At 41.9% G+C, this 27,186-nt stretch overlaps 1 protein-coding gene across 5 annotated transcripts in view; it reads right to left on the bottom strand.

Moving 5' to 3' along the window:
- Positions 1-7,967: 7,967 nt before the first annotated feature.
- smoc1 (SPARC related modular calcium binding 1) overlaps positions 7,968-27,186 on the bottom strand; it is a 125,339-nt gene continuing 106,120 nt past the window's right edge. For 4 of the 5 annotated variants that reach the window (XM_060934738.1, XM_060934741.1, XM_060934742.1 and 1 more), the window contains 2 exons: positions 25,790-25,823; positions 7,968-10,937 (listed from right to left, as the gene is read on the bottom strand). In XM_060934738.1, coding sequence (XP_060790721.1) covers positions 10,898-10,937; positions 25,790-25,823 — 74 coding nt within the window. In that variant the 3' untranslated portion in view covers positions 7,968-10,897. Of the gene's footprint in view, positions 10,938-25,769; positions 25,824-27,186 lie in introns of all 5 variants that reach the window. The other variant, XM_060934739.1, reaches the window with a different exon arrangement.

Raw genomic sequence — 27,186 nt, 5'->3', positions numbered from 1 at the left:
TGGTGCCTAAATTTGATGAAGCCAAAGTGGAAACTTTTTTTCACTCTGTTTGAGCGTGTCGCCAATGCGTCTCACTGGCCCGACGTCGAGCGCACACTGCTACTGCAGTGCACCTTAACTGGCCGCGCCCAGGAGGCCTATTCCGCGCTGGATGGCACCGAAAGCCTGAAATACGACTCTGTTAAAGAAGCGGTGCTCAAAGCTTACGAGCTCGTTCCTGAGGCCTATCGCCAAAAGTTCCGTAGCATGCGAAAACGACCTACGCAAACCTATACCGACTTCGCCCGTGAGCTTGCCGTTCAGTTTAATTGTTGGTGTGTAGCGTCTGGCGCTGAAACACAAGCTGGCCTTACAAACCTAATTTTGGTTGAACAGCTAAAAAACACACTACCTGAAGCTATGGCCACTTTCCTTAGTGAACGTGAAGCGATCACACTGACTGCTGTAGCTGCGTTGGCCGATGATTATGCCCTCATTCATAAAAGTAGGTTCTCTGCTCCACCGAGCCGTGACATTCGCTGGTCACGGAACACTCAAACATCCCGCGATGCTGTACCTTCGAATAGGGGCGCTCCTCGCGCTCGTAATCAACCAGATCCAAGCAGCGTTTGTAATTACTGCTTGGGGAAAGGGCACTGGAAGTTTGAATGTCCCGTCTTACGGGGTAAAAAGAAATTTAAAATTCCCATTAAGGACAATGCCTTGGCTGTGCCAGTTGGTCATTTTGCTTGCGTGGATGAAAGTTTTTCACCCTTTGTGTTTGATGGTTATGTGTCACTGCGTCGTGGCAGCGATAAAATCGCAGTGAAAATCCTGAGGGATACGGGCTCCGTAGAGTCTTTCATTTGTAGGTCCGCCTTGCCTTTTTCAACGTCTTCTGATACCGGCCAGTGTGTTTTTGTTCATGGCATTAATTTGAATGTCCTGACCGTGCCCTTACACAGTGTGTACCTAGAGTCTGTTTTGGTCAGTGGAGATGTTTCACTCGGTGTGCGCCCTATGCTCCCTGTCCGTGGGGTTTCTGTTATTCTTGGGAATGGGTTAGCTGGGGCTTGTGTATGGGCAAATGGGGTGATTGAATCTGGGGGTGTCCAAAATTCAAGTAGTGCTCTCTCAGACCGTGAAGTTGCGCCTGTGTCCGTGGTAACGCGCTCATCCAGTAAAAGGACAGCTGCGCTGGAGAACGATGATGCTCATTCTTTAACTGGTTTGCCGACCTCGATCTCTCGCCAGCAGGTGATTGACGTGCAGCGGTCGGATGCTTCCCTGCAGATGCTGTTTCCCAAGGCTCGTGGCTGCGACGATGACGTATCTGAAGGTTACATACTGAAGGACGAGGTCTTGATGCGTAAACTCCCTCCAAGTGGCCCAGCTGACGAACATGCGTGGCAGGTAGTGGTCCCAACCACCTTGCGTAGCCTGGTGTTAAAAACTGCCCATGATGACGCCGGGCACATGGGTGTCCGTAAAACCTACGACCGAGTCACACGCTACTGCTACTGGCCTAGGGTAAAACGTGACATTACGGAACATGTGCGAGCCTGCCATGTCTGTCAACAGACTGGCAAGCCTAATCAAATGCCAAAACCGGTTCCTCTGCGACCCATCACCCCTGCGCCAAAACCGTTCGAACACCTCGTCATTGATTGTGTCGGGCCACTTCCTCGGTCCAAAACTGGATGCAATTATTTGCTAACTGTCATCTGTCAAACCACCCGTTATCCTGCGGCGTACCCGCTTCGGTCCATTACAGCCAAACCCGTTGTCAAAGCGCTGTCTCAGTTCATGTCAGTGTTTGGTATCCCAAAAACCATACAGTCAGACCGCGGAACGAACTTTACCTCCAAAACCTTTGGCCAGGTGTTGCGCTTACTGAACATCCGTCACAACAAGGCGTCAGCGTACCACCCCCAAAACCAAGGGGTCTTAGAATAGTTCCACCAAACGCTCAAGTCCATGTTGAGAGCGTACTGTGTGGAGCTGGGAAGTTCCTGGGACAAAGGACTGCCCTGGTTGCTGTTGGCGGCCAGAGAGGTGACCCAAGAAAGCACTGGTTTTAGCCCAAACGCGCTGGTGTTTGGCCATACAGTGCGAGGTCCGGTAGCAACGTTGATGGGTGATGTTGACTTGTCTAGCGGTCCTCCGCAATCTTTAACTGACTACGTCAATGGGTTTCGCCGTAGATTGTATGAGGCGGGGAAAATCGCACGACAAAAACTGCTCTCCACGCAAACCAAAATGAAAAAAGCATATGACAAAAAGACTGCACGTCGTGTGTTTAAAGTTGGTGATCAAGTAATGGCCCTTCTCCCAGTCGTGCATTCGCCTTTCCAGGCTAAATTTGCTGGCCCTTACAGGGTTGTTCGCATAGAGCAAAATGACAATTATGTGGTGGCAACACCGGACCGGAAGACTAAAACCCAACTGTATCACGCTAACTTGCTGAAACAATATTTTGATCAGGCAAAGGTTGAACCTGCTACTGCTTTGGCTACTTCTGTCTGTCCTCTCTTGCTTGTCTGTGGCAGGGTCGGCTGAGGAGAACGACAGACATCCGTCCTTGGGTGAGATGACGCCTCCGGCGGGGGCAGCGCTGCAGGAGGTAGAGGTTCGTGAACCTGACGATGCGGTCTTGTTAGGAAGGCTCAAATTCTGAGTCATTGGCTAACCTTCCGATGCTATTTAACCATCTTACCCCACAACAGTCGTCCGAATTGGAAGCTTTGATAAAGGAATTTCCGTCCTTGTTCTCCGACACCCCCACCCAAACATCTGTGCTTACCCATGACATTGACGTTGGGGACTCTCCCCCCATTAAACAGCGTTTTTACAGGGTTTCCGGGGAAAGACAAAAAATCCTGGAGGGGGAAGTGCAGTATTTGTTGAAACACGACCTGGCTGAGCAGTCGTACTCTAGCTGGGCTTCGCCTTGCATCTTGGTGAACAAACCCGACGGTACCTATCGATTTTGTACGGACTACCGTAAATTAAACAGCGTCACTAAACCTGACTCCTTTCCACTACCACGTGTAGACGACTGCGTTGATCAGGTGGGATCTGCCAAGTTCGTAAGCAAGTTTGACCTGCTCAAGGGATATTGGCAGATTCCCTTGACTGCCTGTGCACGAGAAGTCTCCACGTTTGTTACACCTACAGGTCTCTACGTTTACAAGGTGAGTTTTGGGTTGCGTAACGCGCCTGCCACCTTCCAGAGATTAATGAATAAAGTTGTCGCACATCTGGAAGGCGTTGCGGTGTTTCTAGATGATGTAGTCCTGTGTAGCGAAACGTGGGAATCACATTTGCATCGCATCCGCCAGCTTTTCATATGGTTGGCCCAAGCCAACCTTACGATCAACCTGGCCAAATGCGAGTTCGCTAAAGCAACGGTTACCTATCTTGGCAAAGTGGTGGGGCAAGGTCTTGTGCGCCCTATTCGCGCCAAAGTCTTGGCTATTGACGCATTTCCACAACCAACTTCAAAAAAGGAACTTATGAGGTTCCTGGGGATGATTGGCTATTACAGAGGGTTTTGCCAAAACTTTTCGTCTATCGTAACACCCCTCACTGATTTGCTCAAAAAGAGCAAACCGTTCGTTTGGAGTCCTGCTTGTCAAAACGCTTTTGACAAGATCAAAAGTGTCCTCACTTCTGCGCCACTCCTCACGGCCAGCGCTTGAAACTAACGGTGTCCCGATGTCCCGGGGACCATAAAAAAATGTCATCGGGACACAAAATTATCATATCTGGGACAATCCCGGGACAATGGAAAAAAATAGATCTAGAAAAAAGTTCTACATTAATATTATTTACAAAGCCATAACACATACGTAGACATTCACCTAATTTGTCAATTTTAATTTTAAAACGTGAACAGCGAAAAATACATTAGTAGCTACACTTTCGATGCACCTGCATCCGTAGGCTACAGAGCAGCGCATTCTGTTCTAGAATCTTCGGCCGGTGTCCGCATTATATGGACTTGGAATGGAATTGCTACCGCACACGCTGCGCCGACTCTTGCCAGAACAAAAGTGCTTAAGTGGTTGAAGCGGACCGACCGCGGGGAAGAAACTGAAAGCCCAGACATAACGTCTCCGGGACCTTCAGGATCCAAAGTGTCATCGCCTGGTCTGCAGGCAACGCTAGCAACTGAATGAACTTAATGAACACTGTTAGACACGTTATAAAATACAACAGGAATGATGTGGATGATATTGACGGAAGATACCGTTCAACAGAATAAGTGAGTTTTCTTGGTGTCTTTCTCGTTCAGAAAGTTTAGTCAGTCAGCAGCACAACTAGGCTAGGACCTGCCACTATGTTGATGTTGCTAACCTTTGCACCCGGCAGCGAAAGTTCATAAAATGGATAACGGAAAGTTCATAAAAATGGGTAACGGTAATGCATAACGGAAAGTTCATAAAAATGGATAACGGTAATGGTGAAAATTATAAGTTGGCCTTATAAGTGCCAACAGATATTCAAGGTATAAGTAGATGAAATGAACATAAAAGGGGTCTTATTTTCAACTAAAGTGTACTGCAGATGTAGGGAGTTGAAACATTTTCTGAATGAGCTAGTTGGCCCCTTTAAATAAACGGGTATCTATTCATACAGTGAGATCGCCAAAGTTTAATAAACTGAAAATGCAATAACTGTAATTTTGAAGTAGATGATGTATAGGACATGTGTTGCTTGTGTCTTGTGACTTATTGTAAAAATGATATAAAGGGTTCAAAATCGCATAGTTACAAATATAATAGTAACTTCATATGATGGGCGGCACGGTGGTGTAGTGGTTAGCGCTGTCGCCTCACAGCAAGGAGGTCCTGGGATCGAGCCCCGGGGCCGGCGAGGGCCTTTCTGTGTGGAGTTTGCATGTTCTCCCCGTGTCCGTGTGGGTTTCCTCCGGGTGCTCCGGTTTCCCCCACAGTCCAAAGACATGCAGGTTAGGTTAACTGGTGACTCTAAATTGAGCGTAGGTGTGAATGTGAGTGTGAATGGTTGTCTGTGTCTATGTGTCAGCCCTGTGATGACCTGGCGACTTGTCCAGGGTGTACCCCGCCTTTCGCCCGTGGTCAGCTGGGATGGGCTCCGGCTTGCCTGCGACCCTGTAGGGCAGGATAAAGCGGCTAGAGATAATGAGATGAGATGAGACTTCATATGATAATATTAACCACCTGGTTATTTCAGAGAGGAAAAAAATGGGGACACTATTGCTTCCATTCGGGACAATACAACACAGAATTCGGGACCACTGGGGGACACAAACAAAAAAAGTTAATTTCGAGCCCTGCTCACGGCACCGAAATTGTATGAGCCTTTTAAATTGCAAGTTGACGCGAGTGGGGTAGGCGCTGGAGCTGTTCTACTGCAAGAGGATGATGAGGGTGTTGAAAGACCAGTGTGTTACTTTTCGCGTAAATTCAACACTTATCAGTTGCACTACTCCACCATCGAAAAGGAAGCGCTCGCCTTGATTTGGGCCCTTCAACATTTCGATGTGTACCTGGGGGGTAGCGTAAGCCCAATTACGGTCTACTGCGACCACAACCCCCTTACCTTTCTCCACTCCCTCCAAAATCCCAACCAAAGACTAATGCGCTGGTGTATTTTCTTACAACCTTTCCATCTAAACATCAAACACATCCCAGGGAAAGAGAATGTGGTAGCGGACGCGCTGTCACGCTCTCCAGCCCCATAGATCTACCCACTGTGTTTGTAATGGTGTTATACTGTGTCTTCTATTCCAGGGCCTGGAATTTGAAGGCACCGCTGGGTTGCCACCAGGCCATGTCGGGTTGGTAATGTAGTATGAAAATGGTGAACATGGATTTGTGACTGTTTTGTGTGAATGCCTTTGGTGTATGGTGTTATATCCCCTTGATATTTGCAACTTAGAAACGCTACTAAATGTGGACTAAAGTGGCTTGAGAAAGCAAGAACCAAATACGCTTGTGTTGATTGATAACATCGGCGTCGCCAGGGGTATTTTACTGGGGCACGTGCCCCAGTATAGATCTGTAGTGCCCCAGTAAAAAAAATCCAGTGACGAAACGCTCTGAATTTTAAACTTGGGAATAGCTGCAATTTAATTAATTCATAACGTGGGGTAGGCTAACCGATGCGCGAAGAAGACCATCTACAATGCTTTTACATTGGTAGTTTTGGCTGGCCTCGCGCACACTAAGCAATGTGAAAAAAGTGTGCGCGTGACATGAGTAACATCTTGGTTGCTATGGGGACCGCAGACTCCAGCAGCCCTCAGATGCAATGAAATTCAGAGCAGGGGAAACCATCTCTCCGTGTTTTTCAACTGTTTACAGGTTAGTAGACAGTAATTCCACTGTCATTTTTGTAACACACACACACACACACACACACACACACACAGTGGTGCTTTTAGAGGCTTTTGGATTGTGTTTAGAGATGTTCAATGCTGAAAATGCGTGTGCTTACAAAGATATGTTTGGTGATTTAAAAGGTATCAAGTGTGAATACTGTTGGCCATTAAGTACTCTTGGTTGAGTTTAAAAACTCGGCGGTGTTGTATTGTATGTTAATATGTTCTTTTACAATATTACCAACAGTATAAGTATTACATTGCTATTATCACAAATGTTGCAAATATTCATACTGTTATTATTAAATGATTGACCTGGATTCAGTGTCCTCGTAATCATTTTGAGTTTTACAGCTCTAGTGACTAGTTTTAAGCAGGCCGTTTCTAAATATAAATATCAATATATAAATATATATTACATAAAATGTAATATATATTATATAAAAAATATAAATATAAATATAAATATAGTGCAAAATTTTTAGCTCGCGCGCTTCGCATACATTTCCTGTGCCCCTTTTGTGCCCCAGTATGGTCTTGGGTCTAGTGACGCCCCTGATTGATAACCATGGTTAGACTGTGAAATGTTTTGAGAATTTAGAAATTGTAAGTGCACTAACTATTTTGTGTTTTCGGAGGGTATTCATTTGCTGGAAACCCATGGGGTTTCTCTTAAAGGGGGAGGTGTGACGGCCATGAGCTTTTGAGTAATGATTTTTTTTTTTTTCCTGTTTAGTGCGTCTCTCTAATCTGTCTTGAAGCGCAGGTGTGTGCAAGGGGCGGGCCGCTTCTAATGGATTATGGCTTCCACCGGCGCGCAGGTGGAGCCTCTCCTTCAAAATGAGCGTCACCCGCGACCGAGGGGAGCTTCCCTTCTTTCTTCTCACCTGGACTCTACAGACAGACAGCACGTTCCACTCCACTCCTGCATTTGCACGCACTGCTGGTGGCCTGCCGTCCCTCTTTACACTATTGACTTTGATCGCAGTTTTTGTGGGAACTGAGATTTTGGGTCTTTTTAAAAAATAAATACGTAGGATTTTTCCTTGCAAACGTCGTGTCGTCTCCCCTATTCTTTTTGGTATTGTGGTGACTCCCCTAGGTCGCAACAGTCTGCCTTGTTGTTTTTTTCCACTGTCTCGAGTCAATATCCCTACAGTGGGGATTAGTGAACGTAGTTTTTGACTAATCTGTGCAACCCCTAGCTTGAGGAATGTTGTCCTTAACCGATTAAACAGTGTATTAATATAAAACCAAAGACGCACTCTCGGACAAATACCTCCATTCCTAAATAGCAAACAGAACATCAGGCTCGGCTTCAGTGTGTCACACGATGTCAATTAAATAAAAGTCAAGCATCATTTAAATAAAAGGACTAGTTTTAATCATCTCTAAAAAGCTTGAATACTTGAAATTGCTCTCATTTACATGAAGAAGCCATTCACAGTGGCTGTTTTCTCATAAATGAGAAATCTCACGCCACATCAAGCGAGTGAGTAAACATGACAAATGAATATGTTGTTCAAAAACCTAAAATAAACAGACACGTGACAAATTCCATTACAAATGTGTATTTTCACACATAGGCATTGACATGGAATGAACAAACTTTCAAACAAACTCATGCTGAGAGCAAAACACTTTAATTACACAAGTCAAAAGAGGTTCTAAATGATCGCAAAACAAACTGTGTGTAAAAAGATCGCTGCATGACTGATGCTGAAAAACTTAAAAGACCAAAAAGCACATATGATACATATTTACAACTTCACTGGTTCATTTTTTCCTTTCGCAAGCCAAAGCAATCACATCCAAGGACATCTCCATACACACACACACACGCACGCACACACCATCCTTCCTCGATCACATCACATGGTGTTCTTTTTACCTCTGGGATATTTTTCTAATATTCTGATCTTCTTTTACTTTTCTAATTCTTTATTTAAAGTCTCTACATAAGGACTTCGTAACACATCTATAAGCATTGATTAAATGCCTATAAGAATGTAAAGAATAATGTTACCATTGATACGTCACACATATAACAAATGCATAATGTTATGTAAGATACAGGCGTACATTTTGTTTTTAAACATGCTGTGAGCGAGAATGATTGGTCAAAGAAAAAAAAAAACTGAGAGCACAGGTTTTAGGTGGCTGGAGGTGCCAAGAGCATCTGATGGAAAAGATTTACTTCCATTTTAAGCAGTGTTTACGTCCACATCAGCTTTTTAATCGCTTTCGGTAAACACAGAAAGATGGATTCTTTGTCTTTGCAAGTCGTTAATAATTTAATAAGCTGAGACGGTTTACATCCTGCAATGCGTGTCCGCTTGAAGATGAAGTAAAAAAGTAAAAGTGTGTGATCCTGCAGGCTCGTAAATAATGACAGCTAAAGCCGGTAATAGATGTCACGTGATATTCTCACATGCTGCCGATGTATTATATGAATTTACAAATAAATTCATGATACACCGTGACCATGCTGCTGTGTCTGATGCAAACGACCGATTTCTCTGGAAATGAAACCTGAGAGAAACTCGCTGATGTTGCTTTCACCGTAAGTCATATGAGTTTCATAGAGGGGACATTTTATCACAGACACCAAACAAACTTTTTCTTTTTTTTTTTTTAAGTGTTTGCACCAGTTTCTGCAACACGCTGTGATATAAAAGATGTTACCAGGGAAATTAGCATATTGTTTCCCCTTAGGTTAAAAGAAAGAAAGAAAGAAAGAAAGAAAGAAAGAAAGAAAGAAAAAGAAAGAAAGAAATCTGTTTACTTTCTACATTGTGTTGCAATACTGATAAACTGTTCATGAATTATTACAGAAATGTTACTCTCATCTTATACATGTGTTATGAAGTTTTTACAGTTGTTTTAAAGACAAAGAATGAATTGGTCATAGATTTTCTGTGGATAAGAACAAGTCACGTGGAAATTATTAATTTGCGCGAGCAGCATTAGCGCAAATTGTAACTCTCATTCAGGATCTTTCGACTTTCTTTCTCTTATTATTATTCTCGTAACATTTTTAGGATGCTATTTCTCCTTCAGTTTTCAACCAATCGTCACCAAATTTCACATGAAGAATACCTCTGGAATGAATCATGTCGCTATGACTTTTGGTGCTGATCTGGATCACCGCGCTGGAATGATCCATGAAAAGTGGGATTTTTTTCAATCACTTATAACCCTCTCAGTGTTCATGATTTTTTCAATCAGTATTTTTTTTCAGGGCAGCAGGGCGCAACGTTTCCTTGACCATGAATTGACAAAGGTCAGCTAATGCAAATTACTGTGACTTTAGTCACGATCTCTATCTAGTTATTATTATTATTATTAATGCTGTTGTTGTTGACCTGTTAATGCTGTTTTTTTTTAAACATAATTTGCTGATTGGATAATTGTATGTTCCTAATAAAGTGGTTACAAATAGCGTCATTAAACAAAATTTGTCTTTTGATATACAGTTCCAGTCTAAAGTTTGTACACGCCTTCTAATTTACTGTTTTTTCCTTTATTTTTTAAATTAAAAGTCACTTCATGCCTTCAGGTAATGACTGTTATTTCTCTTTACTTAGTTGAGCAGTTCTTCATATAATACTGTATGGATTACTACAGTTGTGGTGTTGAATACCACCACTATTTACTGTATTTTTATTATTTGCTGTTTGATTTCAAACGAATTAAGTAGGCAAGAAACTCGTCCGCTAATTAACTTTTGATGAGACACACCTGTTAATTGAAAGGTGACTCCCTCATGAAGCTGGTTAAGATGACGCCAATTGTGTGTGTGAAGCATCATCAAGGTTAACGGTGTGTACTTTGAAGAAGCTAAAATATTAAACAAAACACACGTTTTTGTTTATCACATAATTCTATATATGTTCCAGATGTTATTTCATACTTTTGATGTAGAAAATAGTCCAAATGCAGAAATATCTAAGAATGAGTAGGGGTGTACAAACTTTTGACTCACACTGTATATGCTTAAACCTGCAGCTAGTGAAATAACGTGTGTATTAGGCTTATGATTAAGTACACAGAAGGTGTAAACCATGTTGTGCAGGCAAACCGTTTTTCTTTTCATGTTTAGTCCAAATGCTGTACATACAGTATAGTCTTAAGTGATCTTATAAAAACAAACTGGTTATGTGCAACTACGACCGCTAGTTCAGAAAACTACACGAAAGGTTTGTGATTAAAAAAAATCTGCTGTGGTGTATAATACTGACTAGACCTCGCTGTGAGTTTAGTATTCTTGAACACACACACGCACACACGCACTTATACCGTGTTGAAGCAGGCAGTCAGCCACATGTACGAGTGCCATTTTCTTATCCAAAGTTTTGTCAACTTACATCAGCCGTCATAAAATGTTTACAACAAAATCAGAGACAGAGCAAATGTCTACCGACGGGAGAAGAAAGTGCAAATATTTTGGCTCCAATGTTATCAGCTTTTTTTTCTTCTTCTCGAGGAACCTCTTTTCTTTTTTCGCTTTTTCTGTTCAAGTTGTCAGCCTGTCTTCTCTCTTTTCTTGGCTCATCTTCTGGAAGCTTCTGTCATCACACTACACGGTCGACTGGGAACACACAGGATAAAAAAATAGGAGTCAGTGGTGTGTTTGTTTCAGTGCGCATCGCATAACAAGACAGCAGCATCGCTGATTCTGCCTTTCCCAGGCGAGTCCACACACACACACACACACGCATCTTGTCTGGAGATGACAAATAGAGAGAGGGTGATGTGATGAGAAGGACACTACAGAAGCATTTCAGTCGCAGCTCTTCCACACGTACAGGATGAGATAACTGAAGGCAGCTCCCAAGATGCACAGGATTCCATGAAGAATGTATGACGTGCACATAGCGTGTGTTTGCATGCGTGGGTATGTGAGTGTGGCTGAACATGGGAGGATAAGATAACCTTCTCTCCCTTTCGGAAGTCATGTGGGAAACATATCTTTCTCCTGTGATCACGCCGTAATTCTTTCTCAGCCTCTACCTTCCTATGTTCATCCTCTTTCTCTCTCACTCACTATTTCTCGACCCTGTGTCCTGCCTGCTGACCCCCCGGAGCTGCCGGTTTACACACCGTCATCATTTATTCAGTGTTGACATTTGTACTGTACTTTCAGTCTACCATCCAAATATATCATAATGTAAAACAGGCAAAAGATTAAGCAAGGAATTGTTTGAGACTGGATCTGAAGACCCTATTCACATAACATTATCTGAATTTTCTCGATAACACACACACACACACACACACACACACTCTTTCTTAAAATAGCTTAATTTCCTGCATAGTGTAGGTTAATAAACACTTATAAAACATGAACTACATGGTATTTGTCAGCAGGCTTGTAGCACTCAAGTCCGACTGGTGCCCTAATTTTAAGGACTCATGACTCTACTTGGACTTGAGCACTGATTACTCGGACTCGGACTCGTACATTAACTGCATTCGGACTCGTAAATCGGAGACGAGTACTCGGATTTTTTCTTTATTTTTTGTAACATGCCATAATAATTTGGTATAAGATATTTATCTCATCTCATCATCTCTAGCCGCTTTATCCTGTTCTACAGGGTCGGAGGCAAGCTGGAGCCTATCCCAGCTGACTACGGGCGAAAGGCGGGGTACACCCTGGACAAGTCGCCAGGTCATCACAGGGCTGACACATAGACACAGACAACCATTCACACTCACATTCACACCTACGCTCAATTTAGAGTCATCAGTTAACCTAACCTGCATGTCTTTGGACTGTGGGGGAAACCGGAGCACCCGGAGGAAACCCACGCAGACACGAGGAGAACATGCAAACTCCGCACAGAAAGGCCCTCGCCGGCCACGGGGCTCGAACCCGGACCTTCTTGCTGTGAGGCGAAAGCGCTAACCACTACACCATCCTGCCGCCCTAAGATATTTATATTTACATTAATTTTTATACTAATTTCATGCAAGAGTGTCACACCTGCACGCCTTGGCACATGCATCAGATAGACTCTCACATGCGCCATAAATGACTCGTGCCTGCACAGGATTAAGGCGCAATCAGCACGCCGATATAAAAACTGTGAAAACACACTTACTTTGCGAAGTATTGAGTTGCGTTGCTGATACATTACCGAGCCTTATATCCTTGTTTGGTTTCCTGATCCCTGATTTCCTGTTTCTTGTTTTTGATTCTGCCGAGTCTACGATAGCCTGTTTGTGTCTCGCTCGACCCAGTGCCGGTTTCACCGTTTTACGATTTTGCCTGCTGTTCTGGATTGTTTACCGTCTTCACTTGTATTAATAAACACACCTTCTGCACTTACATCCGTCTCCCAACCATCTCTGACAGAATACTTCACACTCCCTGATAAAGAGAAGCACATTCACCTGTTCATACGGCATGTTCAGGAACAAACTCATGTTAATGGTGCTGAAATAGCTGCCGTCAAATGGTGCAGTTGGAGTTTTGTTCTCAGACTCAACTCGAAATTTTCTTTAATGACTTGGACTTGACTCGGACTTGAACAGTGGGGACTCGAGACTGGACTTGGACTCGAGGTTTAGTGACTCGACTACAACACTGCTTGTCAGATGTAACCGTAACTGGTGGGAACATGGGGAAGTCATGGCCTACTGGTTAGAGAAGCAGCTTTGGCACCAGAAGGTTGCTGGTTTGATTCCCTAGACCAGCAGGAATGGCTGAAGTGCCCTTGAGCAAGGCACCTAACCCCCAACTGCTCCGGATGTGTTGTACATCACTCTAGATAAGAGCGTCTATTAAATGCTTGTAATGTAACTACACAAAAAGTAGAATATGCTGTTCTTTAGTATATAAATCGTGGTTAGTGTTGACAAATTGCTGTGGTATAAGAGGAATAAATCATTTGCTTTTTGGAAAATAATCAACTTTGGTGTGGAGACAGAAACTGAGCTTCACGGTGGGCTGCATGACACCAACATGTCATTGATTATTTATTTCCCGTAACAGCAAACCCATGAGTGTTTTATTCCTTCCTTACTAAAATTCATTCCTTCCAATTCAGCCTCAATAATGTCTGCAAAATATTCTATTGCTTATTACTGAAGACATCATTATTTGTAAACATCGTTAACATTATTTATGTTATATTATTATTTGGCATGTAATATTTCACCCAAATCACGACTCGATTCGATTCGATTCATGGGACTGAGTTCATGATTTGAACCCCCCCCACACACAAATTTTTTTATATTAAATTAATAAAATTTTATTACCAAAAATATGCAAAATTTATTTTCCTATTCTTTATCAACTTAAATATTCCTTTTGTTAAATAATAAAAGTCATTTTGTTTCATGTTCGTAATAAGTGAGAATAATTTACCCACATTTATAACGGTTGGAGTAAAATATCAAAGCCTATTACCTGAAATATTCATTTTATTAAAAATGAAAAAGTTAATAACAAATAAGCCTTTTTTAATAAACTTTTACAAACATTTATACTCCCTCCATTTACTTCCTGTTCTTTAGCTTTCAGCAGCCTGTAAAAAAAAAGAACTCCGATTTCTTGTTAAATCTATTTGTACCATCAATCACACAACAGCTCTTTCCCATTTTAGATCTGTTTTTTTTTTTGTTTGTTTGTTTTCGTGGCATTTGAGCTGTGTTACTTCCACCTATGGTGAAGTCACATGCATTCTCACTATTGTATGTTACAACCCCTGCTGTCTAAACAATTCAATTACAGCTAGAACAAACTAAGAGATTATGCAGCCTGATAATAATCACAATAATTTTTTTCCATTGATTTGAATCGGCATAAATTTGCATCACAATTTGTCATCACATATATCATTACATGCCTGATTATTACTGATGTTTATTGTTTGCTAATTTTAGCATACTGTAGATCCTCATAGCATAGTTTTTTATTTCTGTTTGCTTTGTTATTGAACATTGATGGAATCTTGTTGAAGGAAATATAAGTTAATACCTTACATTAGTATTTCTCAACTGAGAATAAAACAGCCATATGAATTTAAAGCTAGACGGCCTTTCGATTTCATAAAATCAGTGAAATTTAGTTCTGTCTGTAATGTGGTGATTGTGATATATGTTTATTTCTGTAATATCTCACAAAATATCAGGCCATTCTGTGGCTGGGAAGTTATTTAATTTGAGGGGATTAAAGCAAATAATGTGCATGAAATCACTCACTTCGCGCAGTCAAGCAGACAGAGGAAGTCCGTGTGCGCATGCGCAGGTTTACCTTCTTCTTCTTTTGGGTTTTACGGCAGCTGGCATCCACAGTGTTGCATTACTGCCATCTACAGGTTTACCTTTGAGCGTGCACTGACAGTTCCATCATTCTGTCGCTAAACGAACAGCTGATCACACCGAGGTGCTCGCTGAGCGCCCATATTTATTAGTTTGGTCCTGCGTTTCCTTTCCTTTGTATAAAACATAACGTCTTTTCTTCTCGCTTTCTGTTACTGTAGTCGCTCTTTCAAGTTTCATTCTCACACTCACATCCTCCATTTTTCTCTCCTGTTTCAAATTTGTATCCCACAATGCCTTGCGCAAATAGGGAAAGCTCACCATGTGATGCATGACGTAGTATCTTGAATTGGGTCATGGTGAAGCAGGAAAAAATAGCCGAGAATTTAGGGCCACATCACTCTAAATTCATTGATTGTTCTATTTTAAAAAAATAAACTAATAAAATTGGAAATCTCTGATTCGAATTCAGTAGCTTTCGGTCACTGAACAAAAATAATTGTGTGTCGGGGAAGATTCTTTTTATGACCTAAACTTGAAAACTCTGAAAGGCAGTACAGCTTTAAATGAAATAATGGTTTGATTTAGTTTGATTCATACAAATTAACTGATTTCATATCAATGTTTATGAGAATATTTGTTTTCACAGATATGAAGTTGTAAGATAAGGTGCAAATTTTAACCCTATGACTCACCAAAACTGTAATATTTGTAATGTTTCCTATAAACTCAATTCTGTACACTGTTACATATTAGAATCATAATTGTTCTTTCATAGTCACTTTATTTCATGAAACACTGCAGAGTATGACATACGACAAAATCAATCTAACATTACTAGGGGGATTGCGGGAGTCAGTAGCATGGGGTATGGGACTCCTTTTGCGTCCATTAATCACAGTAAAGCTGGAGAGAGGAGGAAATAGAGGGCTTGACTTGGGTAAGGAGCCCAGATTGCTTACAGGTGGCGTTTGAAGACAGGAGTGGGAGAGTTCCAGCCGAGCTTCATAGCCCGTGGGGGAAGGGCATGTGTAGTCGAGGGGTTTTTGGCCCTGGAGAGCCGATCACATGGCTGCATGAGTGTGTGTAGAAGAACGAAAGGTTAACAGCAGGCTTCTGCGGGGGAGTGGGGTGACGCAGGTGTGCTCCAAGTCAAATACCGGTATGCTTGTGTTTTATTACACCGGCCAGATTTACTGCTTACACTATCTTAGCTGAAATGTAGATGCTTTGAATGTGCATCACAACAGACAGTGCTATCGAGCACAACTATATATTTGAGCGCTCACAAGATAACCCGACTTTTATGTCCTTTATTTAGTGTGATGGCCTTTAGGAGATTTTTGGAGAGAATTTGAGAGTTCTCATTTGTCTACTAGTTCTTGTAAGATCTGAGTGTCTGTGCACTCAGTCTCCTCTATAGCTCCAGTCCCCTATGGCAATTAAGAGGCTCCAGAGAAGCAGTTCACTTTGGACTCTCCTCATTCAGCAGGGGAAAGTGGTGAAATGACTGCACCATTAAGGACACAAAGCTGCTCCCCGGACACGATCATCTGATAAAGCGGAGAAACCAGATCCGCTGTGCCTTCGAACAGCCTCACCTGAGTGCTGATCTGTGATTAGAGCCATGCACACAACGGCTCAGTGCAAAACGACTACACACAGTTGACTGAATCACTGACACTCACGCTGACACTCCGGCTTAAGGGTCTGGTTTTGCCAACATGGCCAATTTGTATGAAAAGATCGAACTGTTAAGGTTAAGTAAACGGGTTAAGCTGTCGAGTAAGGTATTGTAATGTTCTTGAAAAAACTGACTTCCGAAGAATTTTGGACGAGATCGATTTGACACCCATCAGTGTTCCTTCAGTAAACAGACCTGAGGTTTCAGCTACTTGATGTCAGTAATAAACAAAATGTTGCGCTAAACTATCAGTAAAATGATCACGTTCTAAAGTAGTACCTACTTTAACATTATTGAGAGTGCACACTTTTAAAAATAGGTTCAGTATCAGTAAGAATATACAACAGGTACCAGTTTATGTTGTGAAGTATTTCTAAATTAAAAAAAAAATTAATTGCAATTATTCAGATGTTCAAAGTCTTGTATTTCACATGCAAATGCACATAAAACCATCACTTGCAAAATATTACAGTCAAGCTACTTCACAGTTATTCCATGAAATCGAGTCATACGTGAGCTGATAATCCATGTACGACGAGACTGAGTGGAATAACTTTTATTCTATCCACACTCACTGGATTTTGAGAAACGGAGCATTTTTATTTTTAGCAAATTTGATCAATAAAAACTTGATACAAAACGTCCGACAAAATCATTTCTGCTTAGAACGTAAACAAACTGGAGAAAAGACAGGAGCAATTTGTGAAAAATGCAATAAAAATAATAATTCTTGTAAAAAAAAAGAAGAAAAAAGTTCTTACCATCAAATACTTTCATTCCATATTTTTTTGCTTTTTTGTATTTTTTGGGGTTTTGTTTTCGAGTAGAGTTTTTATTTCATCCTTGGTTGGTTCAGCAACACGCGCCGCCATTTTGTTTTTCTCTATTCACGGTATATGAGCTGATATCTTTGGAGTAGAGTAGCCAATCAGAGTGCGTGATTGCTCATATCCAGTGAATGTGGATAGAATAAATTCTGACAGACCAGCAGTTCTCAAACTGTTTTTGTTAAGTCATCAACTCCCTGGCTATGTTCCATGGACCCCAAGTAGTCCCTACTTTGAGAACCACTGTGACAGACCTTTGACATGAAATCTCCCTTTTCACTTTTTGGGTAAACAAAATTTAAAATGTCATAATTTTACCATGTGATCAATTTAGTCACCAATAAACTGGCAAAATTTGCTTAACATCTATTCGTCAATCTAAAAAGTGTGCCAATATTTCTGGAACTTATAAGTATCCCAGTTAGCAATGAGGTCAATGCCCAGACAAAACCCCCACAAACCTGTCTCTATGAGCACAGAAACAAAGTAAAATAATGCAGCACTGATAAAAGATAAGGCCAAGAAGCACTTCACATCCACTAACAATTTCAAGTACAATATCCAACACAAGCATCCCTTTGGCTGTCCAAATGAGCCTAATGTTTATCCTGGCAACGCTAGCCACACACTTTCTAACCCAATGAACCTCAGAAACAAGATCAGATTTGCCTCCTGGTTTTGGTATTATTCACATTGCTGATGTTCCAGCATCTGAAAGTCACTCACATCTATCCTTATGATCACTCTCTAAGAAACCCCTAAAGTAGGGGCACATTGTCGATACCTGGCAACACCAAGGAACACTAACAATGAGGCGAAAGAATGCGTAATGAAATGTGCAGGACAGGTGGGTTTCAGAGGGAGCAAGAGGGACGAGTAACTCCCAAAAAGAAATGACCTGGAAGAATCGGCCACCCTGCTTTAATAGGCCTCCTAATTTTCAGTAAAGACATAAAAGTTAAACTGCCCCTCTGCAGGGGAACAATTAGTGTGTTTAGTGCTCTGGCTTTCCTCTGTGATAAAGGAGGAATGTGGTGTTTGATAGGGACGGTGATGTGAAATGCTGCTGAAATCATCGTAAAGTCTGCCAGCATGACGCATGAAGAACCCCAGATATGTTTAAAAAAAAAAGAAAGAAAAAAAAAAACAACTATGGGCCATAGCAGTGACCTGAGTTCAAAAGTTACATGGGGAAAAAAATTCCTCGTATTCAGAGTCAGCTTACACAGGTACTAAGGTTCATTTTAGGGACAAGCACATGGCTTTATGCCATAACAGGGTTCTCCACAAAATCTGAAGTAGCCAGCTATAAAAAAAAAAAAAAGGAGTAGGTGGCTCTGGAATCCAAAGGCACGCTAATGGGTTTGGGGGACAGAAATTTTTGAAATTTACCTGCCTTCTGGTGACTTCTGGTGCATTCTCAGCTAATAAATTACTCACCATTTCCCTGAAAAATACTTGCAAAATATGTATGAAATTTCCCTCCAGATGTGTGTGTGTGCTTGGTTTTCTCAGTTCCCCTCTGTAGTACGCTGCCTGGCTCTGTAACATAACTACATATGCTATCGTACGGCGTGGTCATGTGGCCCAGCTCAACCAATCAGAGCTCAAGAATCAATCAACAAATATGGCGTCGCTTCCAGTCATGACCCGAATCGAAGACAATATCGTGGTGAAATAATTGGATTTACAGCAAATTATGGGAAGCAGAGATGATATAAATTGATTGAACATTGAAAGGAGAAGGGCTTTTTTTTCTTTCTGGGATCGAGTAGCCGGCGCAGACTGTCTGTGTAGGCGGAGAAAAAAACACTGGTCACCGGTACTTGTGGACATCCCGGTTTTTTTTTTATGATGATCTAGAAGTACAGTGAAGAAAGTATGATGCTTAGGCAGGGATGAAACAAAAACCCCACCACATCTATTGTCATGAGTTTCCTGCTTTTATATAACGAAACGACAGTTAATTATTTACACATTAATGCCATGACCACTCCAGTAAATTGAGGTCAGGGAATCACAAAATGAATCTGTTTAAAATCATGGTTTCATTTGCTATTTTGATTTTTCAATTAATTAATGCTGATATTTTCATTAATTTGATCCTCTCTCCTGCCCAAGTTTTAAAGGTAAGCCAACTGAGTGTTCATCTGCTATAGTTAGAGCCCACTCAGTGTGTCATTTATTTATAATAATTGCTTATTATTTATAAAACGCAACGTTTATATTTAAGATGCTGTCTTAAAAACCATTTCTGTGGATTTTACAGGGAAAATATTATTCATACATTAATAGATTAGTGCTGTATTTACTGTATGCATCTATTGCCTGCCATTGGCACTGCATAGGTTTTGTTGTCATTGAGTGTATTTACAATATCCAAAATGTTATATGTGCATGACATACAATGTCTTGCAAAAGTAGTAATCCCCCTTGGAATTAAAATGGATTTTTGGAGGGTTAGCACCATTTGATTTACACAACATGCCGACCACTTTAAAGGTGAAAATTGTTGTTTTATTGTGACACAAACAATAATTAAGATGAAAAAACAGAAATCTGGAGTATGCATAAGTATTCACCCCCTTTCATATGAAACCCCTAAATAAGAGCTGGTCCAACCAATTCACTTCATAAGTCACATAATTAGTTGATTAAGATCCACCTGTGTGCAATCAAAGTGTCACATGATCTGTCACATGATGTCTGTATAAATCAACCTGTTCTGGAAGGACCCTGACTCTGCAACACTACTAATGCCGCTTTTCCACTACCAACGCGGCTGAGTTGGGCTGAGCCGTGCAGTGCTGAGTCGGGCTGAGTCGAGCTGAGCGGGGCTGTTGGAGTTGCATTTCGACTACAACCGCGCTGAACCGTGCTGGCTGGAAGTGGGTGGACACGTTGGGTGGAGTTAGCGAAAGTGGGTGGACGTCGCGTGATGTCGTTAGGCGGCGCAAACAGTGGCATCAGTGATCTTTTAAGCGGTAGTCTCACGACCCGGAGAGTAAACAATAAACATGGAGGACATGGGTTCGTTAGTGTTGCTGGTCTTGGTGCTGTGGCTTGTTGTCACCGACAACGCCAACAGATACTGGCAAGAGCGTATAGATGAGGCGAGGCGCATAAGGCTTCAGAAATTCTCGTAATTCGTAATTCTTCTTCTTCCGGGTTTACGGTGTTTACAGATCCCAGCGTGCTCGCGGGGCGTGTGTGGGCATGTGAGGACACTCCTCCTCACCAATCAGTGCACAGGGGAGTGTCTGCTCACGCCCCCAGCCTCACTCAGCTCGGTTTGGCTCGCTTCAGCCCCACTCCAAAACCGTGCGAGTTTTGGGTGCTAAGCAGGGCTGAAGCGAGCTGAGTCGTGCTGCTCTAAGGTAGTCGAAACGCGAGCCGTGTCGGGCTGAAGTGAGCTGAAAAAGGGTAGTGGAAAAGGGCCATAAGCAAGCAACATGAAAACCAAGGAGCCTCCAAACAGGTCAGAGACAAAGTTGTGGAGAAGTATAGATTTGGGTTATAAAAAACATCCCAAACTTTGATATGTAGTGAAAATTCATTATGTCTGATTATTATAACTATTCTTTAAGTTCGTTTCTTAAGACACGTATTTTTTAGTATGTTACCTCGTTACCTCGTTTACCTCGTATTTTTTAGTATGTTACCTCAGAGGAGAAAGACAGACAGGAGGAGGAACAACACATCCAACAGGCATTAAAAAACTGCCAATATCCACCGTGGGCAATACAAAAAGGAAAATTGCAGACACCAAAAAAGGAAAAAAACAAACAAACAAAAAGAAAAAACACAGAAAAAACAAACCGGGGCTTTGTCACATTACCATACATAAAAGGAGTTACAGAACGCATCCAACGATCCATGAGGAAATACCACATCAACACCCCGGTCAAACCATACAAGAACCTCCGACAGCTGCTAGTTCACCCCAAAGACAAAATACAACTGGACAATAAATGCAATGTCATATATGAAATCCCTTGCCGTTCATGCAATAAAGTCTATATTGGTGAAACGGGCAGATGCTTCCACACTCGCAGGAAAGAACACCAATTAGAATGTGAAAAAGAAACAACAAAAAGACTCACAAGATCCGAAAAAGAAAAAGCAAACCAAGAAAACTTAAAATCAGCCATTTCAGACCACTGCAAACGACAAAATCATATTATGAATTGGGAAGAGGCCAGAGTCATTCGCGCTGAAGAGAATAGATACCAGCGTTGGATTTTGGAGGCAGTGGAGATACGAAAGCGGGCGCAGAGGACGATGAACCGGGATGAGGGAGCGTACGCGCTGTCACACACCTGGAGCGCCGTCCTGGGGCAGCGAGCTGACAGCAGGAGGCGTGGACTACCTGTCAAATTGGGCGGGACGTTCACGCCTCCATAGAGTAACATCAGCTGATAAGGCACGTCACCACTCGACATCTGGTGACTGTTTTGAAGAAGGCGGAAGTGTTCGCCGAAACTGTTAACAAACGAGGTAACATACTAAAAAATACGTGTCTTAAGAAACGAACTTAAAGAATAGATAATCCCAAACTTTGAATATCCCATGGAGCGTCATTAAATCCATTATAGCAAAATGGAAAGAAGATGGCACCACTACAAACCTGACAACAGAAGGCCCCGCCCACCAAAACTCACAGACCAGGCAAGAAGGGCATTAATCAGAGATGCAACAAAGACACCAAAGATAACACTGAAGGAGCTGCGAAGATCCACAGCGGAGATGGGAGTATCTGTCCATAGGACCACTTTAAGCCATACACTCCACAGGGCGGGGCTTTATGGAAGGTTGGACAGAAAAAAGTCATTGTTTAAAAAAAACACTTTTGGAGTTTGCCCAACAGCATGTGGCAGACTCCCCAAACACATGGAAGAAGATTCTCTGGTCAAATGAGACTAAAATTGATCTTTTTAGCCATCATGGGGAAATGCCATGTGTGGCACAAACCCATCAACCTGAGAACACCATTCCTACAGTGAAGCATGGTGGTGGCAGCATCATGCTGTGGGGATGTTTTCATCTGCAGGGACGGGAAAGCTGGTCAGGATTGAAGGAAAGATGGATGGCACTAAATACAGGGCAATTCTGGAGGAAAACCTGTTTGAGTACCTGTATGTATTGCCTTTACATAAAACTGTCAGACAGTGCTGCTGCTGGACTTCATACCGCTCCTCACTTGAGCCAACGTCTCAAGTGTCTGAGTAGTGCGCAAGCCTGTGGCTACTCACTACTTTGAATATGGCTCTTTGACATAACTTCATTGTACTTACAAACTTTGATTATCCAATGTCTAATCAATCTCTTCAAGGAAGAAGGTTAGATTGTTTTTCTTAAAATCTGCAGACAATTATAAAACATGCCCATTTTAAATAAAACCCCATCTGTTCCTTTTGACAGTGTAAGAAAACAGAGCCAAGAAAAATCATCTATTCATCGATTCATTTCACAAATCAAGGCAGCAGCCTCCTAAATCTTTACAACATAATAAATTGAGTGAGAGATTTTAAGGTGTAAAGTCAGCTACTCACTGTGGGAATGGTGGCATTGCTACAGATACAACATGGTGCTTTAAGCCAACATCCTTACAGTGCTCAAAAACAGAAAAAAAGTGAAAAAAGTCACTTTTAGCTTCAGCTGCTTCCAGATTCAGGAAAACGGGCACTCGCTCTCATCGTGTCTTAGATATTTTGGCAGCAGTGCGTCCCAAACCTTGAGTATGCTCATCAATTTTCAATTCAGCGTGCTCCAGTGAACTGACATAAAACTGTCTTTTAGAAGACATTTGCACCAATTTATCAATCCCCAAGTGTGTGCTAGAGAAGGCATGCATGTCTACGGGGATCTAAAGCAAACCAGTGGACTGGGGGCAAAAGAAACCCCCCCTTGGCTGTCCAAACAAGCTTGATATTTATCCTGGCAACTCTAACCATATGCTGCCGTGCCTGACGTTATGCCCCTTCTCAGCCACTGTTTTTCAGTGCGAGGCAGGTAGCGCCAGGGTAAACACATGAGCTCAGGCCTCGCTGGACCCAATACAGCCCGCAGGCCAGGGTAAACAGACACAACACTCCTAATAACGAGACGATACCACTGGAGGCACAGGAGAAGTGAGTGCAGTGGGCTGATCACCTGTCATCACGTAGTAACCACCGAACTATGATAGAGATTCTCAGGCTGAGAAAAACAGACTCACAGGGAAAGAGAGAAGCTTGTGAAAAGAACACAGTAGCGTGTTACATAAATTACTCTGGGCAGGTTGAAATATGAAATGTTTATCCCCAGTCCAGAGAAATAAAATGAAATCAGTGTGATTTAAGAAATAAAAAATAACAGGTGACATGAGACAAATCTGAATTGTAGCCTTCCGATAGGGTGAATAAAAATCACAGACAGGCTGCTAATAAATATTGGAAAGCCTGAACTCTGAATAATCCCCCCTCCTCACAGTGTGCTGGAGGAGGATGATGTCTCGAGTACATATTTCGACGCCACATTTTCCTACATGCAATCCAGACATGTACTGCTATTTCATTTTATTCTATCCACATTCATTGGATATGAGAAATCATGCGCTTTGATTGGCTACTCTACTACTAGGATATCAGCTTATATACCATGAGTAGAGAAAAACAAAATGGCGGCGCATGTTGCTGAACCAACGGAGGACGAAATAAAGACTCTACTTGAAAACAAAACACCAAAAATTGTTATCAAGCATTTAAAAGAAACAGAAATAGATAAAAGGATATAGATTTTTTTTTGTTTTTCCCCCCAATATCTCCTGTTTCACACTCTAGCCCAGTTGATGGCGGTACTGCACCTTTAAGTTGGTTTGCCAACCGCCAAAAAAACCCTGAAGAAGAAGAAGAAGCAGAAGAAGAAAAAATAGAACCCCCCCCAAATTGTTATCAAGTATTTAAAAGAAACAGAAATAGCTAAAAGGATATAGATTTTTTTTTGGTTTTCCCTCCAATATCTCCTGTTCCAAACTCCAGCCCAGTCGATGGCAGTAATGCACCTTTAAGTTAGTTTGCCAACTGCCTAAAAAAGAAGAAAACCCCCCAAAATACAAAAAAACAACAACCAACCAAACAAAAAAAGCAACAAAATATGGAAAAAAACATATTTGATGGTAAGAACATCTCTCATCTCATTATCTCTAGCCGCTTTATCCTGTTCTACAGGGTCGCAGGCAAGCTGGAGCCTATCCCAGCTGACTACGGGCGAAAGGCGGGGTACACCCTGGACAAGTCGCCAGGTCATCACAGGGCTGACACATAGACACAGACAACCATTCACACTCACATTCACACCTACACTCAATTTAGAGTCACCAGTTAACCTAACCTGCATGTCTTTGGACTGTGGGGGAAACCGGAGCACCCGGAGGAAACCCACGCGGACACGGGGAGAACATGCAAACTCCGCACAGAAAGGCCCTCGCCGGCCACGGGGCTCGAACCCAGGACCTTCTTGCTGTGAGGCGACAGTGCTAACCACTACACCACCGTGCTGCCTCGGACATTTTGTATAAAAGTTTTAATTTATCGAATTTGCAAAAAATAAAAATGCTCTGTTTCTCAAAATCCAGTGAATGTGGATCGAATAACAGTTATTCCACTCAATCTCCTCGTATATGGATTATAGACAACTCGGGGCTACGCGCCTCGTCAGCTATCAGCTCATGTACGACTCGATTTTGTGGAATCACAGTTAATTGCCCCTGCAATATATTCTAAAAGAAAATAAAGTCATACAGACAGACAGACAGAAAGACAGACACCTGACTTAGCAGAAACCACAGTCCTGATTGCTAAGTGCTTATTTTAGAAATCATATCCTCACAATTTGGGATTTATAACAGTGGAAACATGACATTCACTCCAAACAGACTGTCATTTCATATCTGTAAAGGAGAAGAAAACAAGCGAGCGCTTTCCAAACATAGACCTGTTTTAATCCAATACAAATTACGGAATAATTCGTACCATGGCCAGTGATTTTGGATTAATGAGCGAGGACAGCTAAGACATGTGAAGTTAAAAGTTGGATTAAACCTCACACTGAGTGTTGAATGGAGAAACAGGTGCATCCTCCTCTGACAGGCCTGTATGGTCAGGTCAACTCAGGGCAAGGACTAATTATTCCCAGGCAGACATGATGACCCTGTCTCCTGTAATTTCACTACCTCATTACTCCATATAGACTGGGCCATTGAGGTGAGCTGAATGGCTCAATGTCACGTCACGCTGTGTTTACCCACATTATGTTTCTTCAGCATGAAATATTCATATTAACACTGTCATGTAAAAAAAAAAATGAAGCATCTTCATGACAACACAAAAATATTCAAATGTGAAAGTAATTGCCATTTTCGGTTACGCACACACACACACACACACACACACACACACACACACACACACACACACACACACACACTCTCTCTCTCTCTCTCTCTCTCTCTGCACTGGATTGGCAGAAACACCATATCCTTCACTGCCATGCTGAAATTCTGTTCTGTGTTAGTGATTCAGAAAGTTAACGGATTATATTTGAAGCCATCTGCAGCCACTCAAGCACATGTTAGTGAAAGCGATTAGTGGGGCCTTACTGAACAAATTAGTTCCTTGCCTTGTCCCCTCACTGCTGCGGCTTGTTGAAGTACCTGCAGAAGAGAGACAGAGAAAGAGAGAGAGAGAGAGAGAGAGAGAGATACACTATATTCACTTACATAACCCATATAGTCTGTAAAACTGTAGAACCCAAGGAATGTTTTGCAAGACTAGCTGTCATTTTCCGTAAGCGTCCATTTCTAGCCGCATGATGAAAATCGTCACTGTGACTACATTTAATGTCCTGTCGTTCCTAAGCATCCAGGAAACCTTGGAAAACGTTCTTATTCCATTCGTCTCCCCCTGTTAGTTTCATCATTTCTGTTTCACCATAACACCTTACATTAAGGTAAGGGAATTAACGTAAGTCACATTATTTATTTAATTAGTCCACACCATAATTCATATTTCAAAGTGCAAATTTTGCAAAACAGTGAACATCTGCATTATGTAGTGAAAAAAAACCCCCGCAATGTTGCTCCAGGAAAATAATCAACTATGAAGTGGTGTGATGTGAGACGAAGCTCATTATTTTCTTAGAACAGCATGTCCTGTTATACACTCACCGGCCACTTTAATAGGAACTTGTTGTTGATTCTAAGATCCCTGTTCTTGGCTGCAGGAGTGGAACCCACTGTGTTCTTCTGTTCTGCTGTTGCATGCCGAGATGCTTTTCTGCTCACCACGGTTGTAAAGACTGATTATATGAGTTACGATATCCTTCCTGGCAAAAAAAAAACCTTGAACCAATCTGCCCATTTTCCTCTGACCCTCTCTTATCAACAAGGCGTTTGTTTCCACCCACAGAACTGTCGCTCACTCACTCAATGTTTTTTGTTTTTCGCACCATTCTGCGTAAACTCTAGAGACTGTTGTGTGTGAAAACCCCAGGAAGGAGATCAGCAGTTTTTGAAATACTCAAACCAGCAGTCCATCTGGCTCAAACCAGCACCCATACCACAGTGAAAGAAAGAAAGTCACACTTCACTGTGAGATCACAATTTTTCCCATTCTGATGTTTGAACATTGTGAACATTAACTGAAGCTCTTGATTTGTATCTGTGTGATCTGATGCACTGGGCTGCTGCTGAGGGATCGGCTGATTAGAGAACTGCAGAAAACAGAACAGCAGGTGGATGGGTGTTCTTCATAAAGTGGCCAATGAGTATATAAATATGTTTTATTCTTCTTACACCACAGCTGTTTTCAATGACATTTTTAAATTAAATTTCTAGTAACATTTAAATAATATTGGCTGGTGTTGAGTGGTCTATCAGATATATTCCACTCAGTGAGCATGATACTGAATAAGTCGAAGATGAGTAGCTGAATGGAATATATCTGATAGACCACGAAAAAAAGCCAGACAATATTATTATTATTATTATTATTATACATGCACATTCCTTTCGGGTG

The sequence above is a fragment of the Neoarius graeffei genome, chromosome 11 (assembly GCF_027579695.1).
Source record: "Neoarius graeffei isolate fNeoGra1 chromosome 11, fNeoGra1.pri, whole genome shotgun sequence".
In the NCBI taxonomy this organism is placed as follows: domain Eukaryota; kingdom Metazoa; phylum Chordata; class Actinopteri; order Siluriformes; family Ariidae; genus Neoarius; species Neoarius graeffei.
Note: the sequence above shows the minus strand (reverse complement) of the source record. Positions and strands in the feature narration are given on the sequence as shown.